Source organism: Ailuropoda melanoleuca, chromosome 6 (assembly GCF_002007445.2).
Source record: "Ailuropoda melanoleuca isolate Jingjing chromosome 6, ASM200744v2, whole genome shotgun sequence".
NCBI classification, from domain to species: Eukaryota; Metazoa; Chordata; class Mammalia; order Carnivora; family Ursidae; genus Ailuropoda; species Ailuropoda melanoleuca.
The window spans coordinates 124,021,668-124,033,268 of record NC_048223.1 but is presented as its reverse complement, the minus strand read 5'-3'; the positions used below and the strand labels follow the sequence as shown (position 1 = coordinate 124,033,268).

Below are 11,601 nucleotides of genomic sequence, written 5' to 3'. Positions count from 1 at the left end.
GGAGAGAAGAGTGAATGATGGCAAATGAAAACCAGAAGTAGGAGCAGTTTGAAGACATGGGAGGGAGTTTATTTCTCTGCGCTGGGAGCATGTTCAAAGCCCCCCGCCCCCCCGGGGTAACTGTATCCCCGCCTCCACCTTGCGCCCTCCCTCGATTTCCCCCTCCCCACCTTTGTGAAATACCTCCGCAGGATGACTCCAGCTCCTTCTGTGAGAATTTACTGCCCCAGTGTGAAATCATAGCCCTGTAACTTTCCCTTTAAGAGCTGTCAGAGCTGGAGAGGCTGGCCAAGCTTGGGCTGGAGGTGGGGACAGAGGGAAGAAAGGGAAAAAAAAAAAAAAAAGGGGAGAGAGGCAGGAAAAGTTTTTTCAGAGGAAAACGCAGGGTTTGTCCTTAACTCTGACGTCAGATCGTGCTTTAATAAAACCCCCCCCAGGGCTGTGGGAAGAGGCATATCTGCTGCTCCTGATGGGCCAGGCCAGTCTCTCGGCCCAGCTCCCCGGAGAGGCGGCCGGATCCTCTGGGCTGCTCGGTCGATGCCTTTGCCCCTGACTTCCAGGCATGAGGTGGTTCCTGCCCTGGACGCTGGCAGCAGTGACAGCAGCCGCCGTGGGCGGCGCCCTGGCCACGGTGAGTCCTGCCTGCTGGGGCTTAACGAGGGGACCCAGATCCCTTTCTCCAGCGCGTTCTGCTACATGGGTGGGCAGATCGAGAGGGGCTGGAAGTGTGGGGGCAAGTGGGTGCCCACATAGGGGCCAGGGCGAAGCCCAGGGGGAGGAGGGGGGCTTGCGGGGTCAGCTGATTCTGGTGCGGGTGGGAAGGGGCAGCCGCCAGAGAGTACGGAGCAAACAGGTGGTCCATGACCTTCTTTCCCACCTGAAACTCAGCAGAAAGGGGCACTTGCTGGAGCGGGGAGTCAGGCGCCAGGGCTCCAGTCCCAGCTCTGCCCAGGCTGGCTGTGTGACCTTGGACCAGTCACTCCTCCCCGAGGAGTGCTAAGCAAAGACGTTGGCAGGAGACTTCTAAAGTCTTGGGTTTGGAACATGAGTCTCCGAGTGCTGGAGATACTACCCAGAGAGGAGTCAGAAAACACCCAGAGAAGCTGGAAAGGAAAATGCCAGCTTTCAACAAAAGCGCTTCTCTTGAGCAAACATTGCTTGGGGTGATTTCCGCCCCCAACCGCTGATGCTTTAGGCTGGCACAGCCCTCTACAGCTTCTGAAGCGTGCTTGTTGGGGCCCTGCACATGACACCTGTGGTTTCAGGGGATCCCGAGGGTTCTCTCCCTCCTCTCACTTATCCCAAGGCACTCCAAAGGGAAGGGGGAAGGGACTGCACCTCCAAGAAGCCAGGGGAGCAAGACGCGTGGCAGCACACAGTCAGCCTGCTGGCTGTGGGTATAGAGACAAGCCCAAGGCGGGTAGGAGGTGGGCAGGTGGGAGGAACTGAATTCAAGACCCCACAGCTCCGGCCAGCACCTGCTGCCAGACGTAAAGCCAAGAGACAGAGGGAAGGCGGCAAGAAGGGTTTCATTACCCACTCCCAATGACAGTTTCCTTTGGGATCAATGAGGATGAGGGAGCTGAGGCTTGGGGGTAAAATAACTTGCCCACGGGCTCAAAGACATGGGTTCTGATTCAACCAGATCTGAGGCTGAGAACTGGCGGCCGACCACAGCCCAGTTGCCTCTGGAGCTGGGGGATGCAGGTCCCTCTAAGCGCCCTAGTGGGTTTAAGGAGAGCAGGAGCATATCTGTGTGATTCGTTGTGAAATCCTTTGGACCTTGCATGGTGCCTGCCCATAGTGGGTGCCATGGCGTGCTACAAAAAGAGATACTGACTTCATTTTACAGAACAAAGAAACGGAAGCTCAGGGCAAGCAAGGGACTTGCCCAGGGTCTCACGTTGAGTTAATGGCCAGGGCTCTAATTTAGATCTTCCCCTGCCAAATCCTGCTCTTTCTTCTAGAGCTTTTCTAGCTTAGGGGAAATGGAGCATTTCCTACAGACTGGAGCGGCCACGAGGAGCCCAAGCAGCCTTTCCTGGAGGTTGCTATGGCTGGGAGGACAAGGGGTGGATGGAGGAGAGGTAAGGGGTGGAAGGTAGCAGGAGTCTGAGTGAGGAGAAGGAAAGAAGCTCAGGCAGGGCCAAGTGCACTGGAGCCCATTACCTCCCAGAGCAGGTGGTGCTGGGGATAGAGGGGTCCAGGTCCACGGCCTTGGCTACGGGGCCATGCAGCATGGGAGCCAAGAGTCCAGACAGACCCAGGCAGCAGGCTGGAGGGGAGGGTCCTGGGAGGAGGTCGGGCACCTCTCCTCTGTGCAGCCCCCCACCTGGGGACCTTCTCTGAGCACCCAACACGACCCAGGCCACACTGGTGTCCAGATTCTGGCGCTCCCAGACAAAGCCCAGCAGGAGAGCTCTCACAGCATCCTGACGCCCCCAGCAAGGGCTGTGAGACAGATGGCGGCCAGGGCTTTGCTTTCTAGCCAAACTCCATACATGGCCGTCCTCTGCTTACTAATGTATAATAGGAACGCAAGTTCCTCCAGGGGCCCAGTGGGATTTTAATGGAAAAATGATTATAGATGTTCATATGGAAGAAAAGGTTTGTGAGGAGTGCCAAGAAAACGTTGAGGAAGCAGCGTTCTGAGGGAAGACTTGCCCTCTTGGATAGCGAAATATTATCTAAAAGTCCTGTAATTGAAGCGTAAGATGCCAACCAGGAGGAGATAAATTGAGGAGGACAGGGCAGTGAGCTCAGGAACTCGGCCAAGTCGACTTGGGAACGTGATCTGTGATAAAGGTGACTACGGATAAGACTGGTTTTTCCATCTCTTTGCTCTTTTCTTCCTTCTATGTGGACAGAACCCACCCTGCACCAGAAGCAAGGGACTGCATTCAGTGGGTGCTATCACGTCCCATGCCAAGTGCTCTATATGTATGTGGATAAGACCTTCCTCGGATCACCCAACAGACATTCACTAGTATTTATTGAGCACCTCCTGAAATCCTCATTGCAATATTCTGAAGCAGGTGTGATGATCCCCCTGAAACTAAAGGTCAGAGAGGTTCAGTAACTTGCCCAAGGTCACACAGCTGGTAATCAGCAGAGTTGATTTTGAACCTTGCTCCTCCGCTTGGCCATACCACCTGCTCCCCCTGGTCCATGTACTTGCAGAGACATGAGAGGCACACAGTTTCTGCCCCCACACAGCGTACGGGCTGGAAACGGGTGACAACCGGCCACGCGGGGGAAGCAAGGAGGCAGGGGTGGAGTCATCCAGGAGAGAGAGGCTGGGTGCAAGCTCACTTGGGACGAGCTGGCGGTGCCGGCTTCAGCAGGACCCTTAACTACTCTGGGCCTCCCTGTCTTCTCTCGTTAATCAGGGCTCACAGCCTCGGCCCTACCCAGCTCCCTGATGCTGCTGGGGAGTGACCGCAGGGCTGCGTCAGGGAAGCATCTCAGAAGCCTGTGACTGGGTAAACAAACCATGTGCCAGCAAATTCCTGGGCACACGTTAGGTCTGGGTGGGCCGTGTGAAGGCGAGACCCACGCCCCTTTTCCCATATAAATGTACGTAAGGATGGGAACAGGTGTGCGCGCGCATGTGTGCCTGAGATCGTGGCTCGTCTGAGTGTGCAAATCGCCATGGTGTGTGTGAATGCACACGGATGCACGTGTAGGATATGGGATACAAGTTCATTCTCTGCTCCTAGGACCAACCGCAGAGCAGTGTGGCCCAGGACGCAGCATATCCCTTTTAAAAATGTGAGAACATAAATGATACGCCTTCTTTACATCCCCAGTCCATAGCTTTGGATCCGAGCCAGCATTTCAAACCCCACCCTAGGCCCCTGCTCAGAGCCTCTTCCTGCCGCTTAGAGGCTCTGCTCACAGCTGCGGCCCCTCCCACTCGCCGCTTGTCGGGATGCTGGCGTGAGCGCGGCACGGACAGGCATTTTCCACCTGGCACAGCGTTTGGCAAAGCCTCACCCTCTGAAACGGCCATGGGAGCCGTGCTCCTTGGAAAACCAGACCCTGACCACAGGCGGGGCAGTACCTCCGGCCCGTCAGTGGACTCACCTCCCCCAGGGTTTAGAAAAGGCCCCTGCCCCATGCCAGCAAAGCAGCCAAATGACAGGAGGCTGCCTTTGGCTTTGTACAAGGATTTGTGCCTGGGTTTCCTCCCAGGAACCTTGGCCATCTCTCTGGGCAGCAGGGAGGGGCCGTTACACACACTGTGGGTTCCATATGGGAGCAAGGAAAGTAAGACGGCAATGGTCCAGGCTGAAGTCCCAGGAGGGGCTGGGAGGCTTTCCTACCACAGCCAGGGAAGCAAAGCAAGGAAGGAAGTTTTGAGCAAGAACCGCAGAATACTGCGAACGTCTAAGAGCAAGGCTTCAGTGCATCGTACATTCCTTCGACACCTCTGGAGCTCCCCAGGTCTCAGTACCACTGACGATTGTGAAAGCAAACACTGCTGAAGTGCTCACGGTGTCCTAAGCACTGCGTATATCAGCTCACTTGAAAACCACACCTATGAAACAGGCAGCATCCTTATCCCGGCACCGTCCAATGTGGCCACCTGCCCCATGAGGCCACCAAGCGCCGGAAATGTGGCTCGGGCCAAGTGAGATGTTGAACACGCACCAGATTTCAAAGATTCAATATGCGCACGAGAACATCACATGCTCACTGTGATTTTTCTGTTGACACCATGTTGAAACAAGAATATTTTTAATATATTGGGTTAAACAAATAGAATATTTAACAAACTTTCACTGGTTTCTTGTTGGTTTTCAGTGTGGCTGCTAGAAAATATAGAATTCCATATATGACTCACATTGTGTTTTACTAGACAGTGTTGGCCTGGGAAGATGCAAGTGTACGTAGACGGATTTTAACAGGTGGAGAGGGAAAGATAGTGAGGGGTCTAATCCCAGCTCCTCCACTGAGCCACTTTTTTCATCTGTGAAAAGACATAATATTAGCACTTGCTACCTTGGGTTATTGACAAGATTAAGGAATGAAACAGGGATAAAGCCCATGAATCCCCAGCACACCCAAGGGGAGGTGGGGACACGATTCACTTCGCTCCAATAGCAGGGATGGGGGCATCCCAGCTCGAGTGGAAGCACTGGCCACAGACAAGTGCCAGGTCTGAACAAATGAGCAGGGGTGCATAAAGACCCCAGACTCAGCACCAGGTGGGTGAGAGGAGGGGCAGACTTACCCATGGGCTGTGCTGGGCTCAGGGCTGAGTTGGTCTCCGGAAGCTCCCAAGCTTTCTACATCCTGGCCAGATTCCCAGCGCATTTCGGGGGGAGTCTATGAACATGTTTGGATTATTACATAGGAGAGAAATACTAATGATGGCTGTGATGAAGATGATGGTGCTGATGGATGGTGGTGAGGACGAAGGTGATGATGATGGTGATGGTGGTGGTGATGGTGGTGCTGTGATGAAGGTGATCATGATGAAGGTGGGGATAACGATGGTGCTAGTGGTGATGGTGATGGTGGTGGCGATGGTGATGGTGGTGATGGCGATGATGAGGATGATGTTGGTGGTGATGGTGATGAAGATGGTGATGGTGGTAATGGTGATGAAGACGGAGATGATGGTGATGTGGTGGTGGTGGTGAAGGTGGTGAAGACAACAGTGGTGGTGATGATGTTGCTTATAGTTGAGTCTTACCACCCTGGGTCCCTGGATGCTGTCCACGGTTTCATAGCCATCCACTTACTCGTTCCATGGATGCTGGCAGCCTTGCTGTGCACCCAGCCCCTTCCTATTTCTAGAGATATGGTGATAAATGCTCAACTCTGTCCCACTGTCAAGAATGGCTCATGGGTTGGAGGTAGATTTTTACACTAGCAGAAAGGAGCACGTGGAGGAATCCAAAAGGAAGCTCTGAGGGCTTCAGGAGAAAAATACCAACTTAGGGGTTCTGAGCCTGAATTCCTGGGGAGAGCCTCCAGGTACGTGCACATTACCTGGCACCTTGGTGATTCTTAACATACACCTGAATTCAAAAATCACTCCTGTCTCTCCTCCAGCCTTGACATGTTGCTCATCTGCCAATTGTCCTCCTGCTCTTCTCTGTGAAAAGGGGGGGGAGGGGGGGAGACAGAATCAGAGGAGAAGGAATTGTGTCTCTCAAAACATGAATAATGGACATTCCAGGGGGTGTGATATCATCTGTGCCCACCCACCACAAGGCCCTTGGTCTGGAGGCAACTCCAGGCTTGGGATGTCAACTGTGGATCTGCTAAGTTCTGGTAGGGGAGAGTGGGAGGAGTGAGAGGAAATGAGAGTCCGGGGCCCAAAGACGAGGAAGGGAGGAGTCCATCCCTGCCCTTCCAGGAGTCCTGCATTGAGTTGGAGGTGAGAGAAGAGGCGTGTGCTATGAGCCTGCCCAGGGCAGGATGCGTCTGGGGGTGAAGGTTGGAGGAATATTCTGAGAGAGCAAGGATGTGTCACCCTGTCCTTGGGGCAGATGGTGGGCTGGCCTCAATGCTGGCCTTCTCAGTGCTTGTTATCTGGTTTTAAAAATGAGGAGGTTGGACTTGACCCCTAAGCTTGCTTCCAGCTGAAACCACCAGAGTCCTAGGGTCCATTCACTCATTCACTGCACGGCCCACCATTGCACCAGCAGCAGGGCTCATGGGCTGTGTTTCTCATGGTATTGTTCTTGGACAGGCATCACTGGCTTTGGCACCCGAAAGGAGTGTCCCACGTTCTGGGAAGACCCTCCAGGCATGCGTCCTCCCCTTAAGGTGTCCAAAGATGATTTCCTGTTTGCCTACATCTCGTCTTTCAACTCTCAGAGTGGATCGCTGGTCTCATAAAGCTGGAAAGCACACCCCCAGCTTAATCTCCATGGGGTCCCCCCATCTCAGGGGCTCCCCAGTCAGGCTTACAAGTGCTACCTACGAAGAGCAATCCCAGGCTCCCCAAGGCCTACTGAATCAGTCTGGGCAGGGATCCAGGACTCCAGAGTTTTAACACTTCTTACCACAGATGAACCTTGAGGCTTTGCAAGTTTGGGAAGCACCCTGGTGGGTAACAGTGCCCTTGGCAGTCCCTGACTGCCTCCCCATGTCCGTGGGATGGCTCCATCTGCCCCTGTCATAAACCTGGGGCCATCATCCACCCTGTCTCCAGCTTCTCACTTCTCCCAGTGAGAGCACTGCCAGTGGGAGCACTGTGACCTTCAGCTGGGCCTTCCTTCCAGGCCTCCAGGGGTTTCCTCCGACCTAGAGGCTCAAGTCCATGCATGGAGCTTGGAGGGAAGAGAGTGATGTGAACTTTGCAAACAAGATGATAGGGAGTACATCATGGAGTTTGAATTTAGAAAAGGGCTCATTTTGAGCACCTCACTTAACCTTTTTGAGTCACAGTGTCCTGTGACCCAGGGATCTACTCCTGAATGTCACTGAGCCAGGGGATGAGCTGGTTAGAACACAGAGCCCAGAGCAGTTGGGCATGCCCTGAACACTGCCATACTCCCTGCTCTGAGTCTGGCCAAGCCTGTCTTCCACCCTCATCTTTTGGGATGGCCTTCGTTCACATTCTTCCCTATCTCAAGGGTCTTTGTCCTGAATACTCAAGTGTCCTCCCTCCTGTGCATAGGCCCCTTCTGTTCCTTCTGCCTGAAATGCCTTTCCCCCTCGTCTCTGTTGATGAAATTGATGTTGTTGAAACTGGTACCCTGCAGGAGGCTTCCTTTGGCTTCCACCCAGGTGGAGCAGCTGGTGGGCACCCATGGGTCCTTGTTCTTGCCCGAAGGGAACACGTCGCTGTGCAGGAGCTCTCTGCTGCCCCCGCCCCGTGCATGAACCACCGCCCCTCACACTTCTACCTTCCGCAAGGACTCACCCCTGGCCTTGCTCATGCTTTTCCCCTTCTGGACCTGACACTTTCCGCTGGATGTCACTGTGGCTGCACATGTTACTGCCCAACACGTACTTGTCGGTTGAATGAATGAAAGAATGAATGACTAAATGCATGCATGAATGAATGATTGAATAATAAAAGCCAGAAAGCCTGGGCAGGATGGGTATAGAAGGGACGGGGAGGGAGGGAAGGCATGACACTGACCTTTCTAGTAGAGGATTTGTGCTAGGGAAGGGAGCAGGGCATCTGACAAGGCCTGGGACTGATTGCTAGGAGGGCTGAACGGTGAGCGGGAACTTAGGAACTGACTTGCTGAGCCCAGAACCAGGGGCCCGAAGGCACGGTCCTAGTCAGACTCTGAGTTAGTCTCTGAGCCCCTGTTTCTCCATCTGAGATGCAGACCAGAAACCAGGCTGCCTGTACTGGGTGGTGGGCTCGTTGAGGGCAGGCGGCAGCACCCAGCCCGGGGCGAGAGCCAGCTCTGTCACTTCCCAGCGGGGCCTCAGCCTTCCATCTGTAAAATGGACTTTAAAAGCCTGGCTCGCAGAGCCCCTGGGACCTGGAGAGAGAAGGCAAGCTTGGTGCTGAGTGCGTGTGGAGCTGAAGGCTGGGGGAGCCACAATCGGGGGCATGAATATCAAGGTGCTCTGGCATTAACAGGGGTTGTCTTCAAGGCCCTGGTGAGAGTTCTGGAACAGCAAAGCTGGCGGACGAGGCCGCATGGACTGGGGGCTATGGCTGCCCATCTGTCCTTATCGCCCCTGCCCTTTGAGCCCGCCTCCTACATGTGTGTGCACACACACACACACAGAGGCATACACACATGCACACACACACAGGCACAGACATACATGCACACACTTACACACATACACATGCACGTACACACAGAGACACANTGCAATCAGGGGCGTGAATATCAAGGTGCTCTGGCATTAGCAGGGGTTGTCTTCAAGGCCCTGGCGAGAGTTCTGGAACAGCAAAGCTGGCGGACAAGGCCGCATGGACTGGGGGCTATGGCTGCCCATCTGTCCTTATCGCCCCTGCCCTTTGAGTCCGCCTCCTACATGTGCGTGCACACACACACACACAGAGGCATACACACATGCACACACACACACAGGCACAGACATACATGCACACACTTACACACATACACATGCACGTACACACAGAGACACAGCCATATATGCACACACATACACACATACACATGCATGTACACGCACAGGCATACACACACAGAGAAACAGGCATACACGAGTATGAACACACACACAGACACACTCACACACGCATGCACATACCAACTGACTTCTCTAACAGCAGCTTCGGGCCCTGTACCCCAAGGAGCCACATCCTAACCCGGGCAGACTTCTGTTTTTCAACCACCGCAAGCACCACCCCCTGTCGGACCCTCACTGTGAGCTGGGCCGTACACACCTCACTTAGTCTGCAGGAGGGCTCGGTGGGCAGGAGCTGTTATCACCCACACCCCACAGAGGAGGAAACCGAGGCTGAGTTTTACTCTGATCCCCCAGGCCATCGAAGCTTCAAAATCTCTACTTTGTTCCCCAGGCAGGGCTGGTGGGACCTGCTCCCAGGGGTGTCCCCGTGGGCCAGCGCTTTGCCCATGTCTGTCCTCCCAGCCTGAGTGGGACCTGATCCAGGGTGGGGGGGAAGGGTGCTGAGGTCGGGCTCCGGACCCTGGAGGGAGGAACCACCTTATCAGAGGCCCAATTCAGGCAGCCAGCCATGCTGGAAGGTGCCAGAGGATTGCCTCATCCCAGCCTGCTGGGGAAGCAAGTGGCTGGTCCGAGGCCACAAGTCTCAGCCTGGGGGTTGGCGCCCAGGGCCTCCCACCTCCAGGTAGGGGCCTAAATGCTAAAGATGCTTCTCTCGGCTCCATCAGGCAGCTGTTCCCTCGTCCCCTGTATGAAGAACAGGTCTAAGCTCAACAGATGGCAGTTTTCCCCACCCTTGTCTGTATTGGCTCTTGCTCCAGGGCTGGCCCTGTCCCTGGTCACCCCATGACCACCACCACCTCCNAACCGCCACCTCCAGGCCTGGGACATGGAAGGCTCCCAATTCCTTTTGGTGAATTGCAGGAACTGGAAATTAGGCAAGAGAAGGGCCCCTTAGGGGTGACTGGGGGATTATGAGATCCAGAGGCAGAAGGGCAGAGTGCGTAGCCTCTGTGGGCCTCAGTTTCCCCATCTGGGAAATTGAGGCCATGAGGGCTGACCTCACAGGGCAGTTTTAATCATCACCCGGCACAGTGTATTGGCTGAGTCAGGAAAGACCCCTNAAAGATGCTTCTCTCGGCTCCATCAGGCAGCTGTTCCCTCGTCCCCTGTATGAAGAACAGGTCTAAGCTCAACAGATGGCAGTTTTCCCCACCCTTGTCTGTATTGGCTCTTGCTCCAGGGCTGGCCCTGTCCCTGGTCACCCCATGACCACCACCACCTCCAGGCCTGGGACATGGAAGGCTCCCAATTCCTTTTGTTGAATCGCAGGAACTGGAAATTAGGCAAGAGAAGGGCCCCTTAGGGGTCACTGGGGGATTATGAGATCCAGAGGCAGAAGGGCAGAGTGCGTAGCCTCTGTGGGCCTCAGTTTCCCCATCTGGGAAATTGAGGCCATGAGGGCTGACCTCACAGGGCAGTTTTAATCATCACCCGGCACAGTGTATTGGCTGAGTCAGGAAAGNCAAGATGCTTCTCTCGGCTCCATCAGGCAGCTGTTCCCTCGTCCCCTATATGAAGAACAGGTCTAAGCTCAACAGATGGCAGTTTTCCCCACCCTTGTCTGTATTGGCTCTTGCTCCAGGGCTGGCCCTGTCCCTGGTCACCCCATGACCACCACCACCTCCAGGCCTGGGACATGGAAGGCTCCCAATTCCTTTTGTTGAATCGCAGGAACTGGAAATTAGGCAAGAGAAGGGCCCCTTAGGGGTCACTGGGGGATTATGAGATCCAGAGGCAGAAGGGCAGAGTGCGTAGCCTCTGTGGGCCTCAGTTTCCCCATCTGGGAAATTGAGGCCATGAGGGCTGACCTCACAGGGCAGTTTTAATCATCACCCGGCACAGTGTATTGGCTGAGTCAGGAAAAACCCCTATTATCCCCAGGGGATGCACACATCCCAGGCGTGGCCCTTACGGTCCTCTGACCATGGCCCCAGCCTACCTACCATCTCCATAACCCTGAACCCTAAGCCCCAACCTGGACCACTGGTCATTCCTGTGCCTAGCTGCTGCCGACATGCCCTGTTCCTGCTGTTCCCCAGTTTCTATGCTCTTTCTGTCCTTCTGGTCAATTCTCAGTCATCCTTCAGGACACAGTGCCCATGACGCCTCCTCCAAGAAGCACTCCCTGCTCCTATGCCCCTGCCCCTTGCCTTCTTATCTTGCTCTCAAAACTCTTATTTAGACTCTGCTGAGATGCTGTGCAGTGTGGTCATTGGGTTCAAATCCCACCGCTGATATTTGCTAGTGGCCTTGGGCAAATTATCTGACTTTTCTGGGGGTCAGTTTACCGCTCTGTACATTGGGAAAGATGATTGTAAAAGCTGCGTGCCTCTTAGGGCTATCACAAGGATTACATGATTCGTGTAGAATGAAAACGAGTAAAAGAGGCACAAAAGGCAAAATGCAGAACCACACATAGACCTTGCGTTGATCTGGTTCAGAGAAACCATC

The 11,601-nt window shown here is 54.5% G+C and overlaps 1 protein-coding gene across 2 annotated transcripts in view; it reads left to right on the top strand.

The window, feature by feature from the left end:
• Positions 1–351: 351 nt before the first annotated feature.
• CCN4 (cellular communication network factor 4) overlaps positions 352–11,601 on the top strand; it is a 39,397-nt gene continuing 28,147 nt past the window's right edge. For both annotated transcript variants that reach the window (XM_034663414.1, XM_019796295.2), the window contains exon 1: positions 352–631. In XM_034663414.1, the coding sequence (XP_034519305.1) occupies positions 563–631 (69 nt within the window). In that variant the 5' untranslated portion in view covers positions 352–562. The remainder of the gene's footprint in view (positions 632–11,601) is intronic.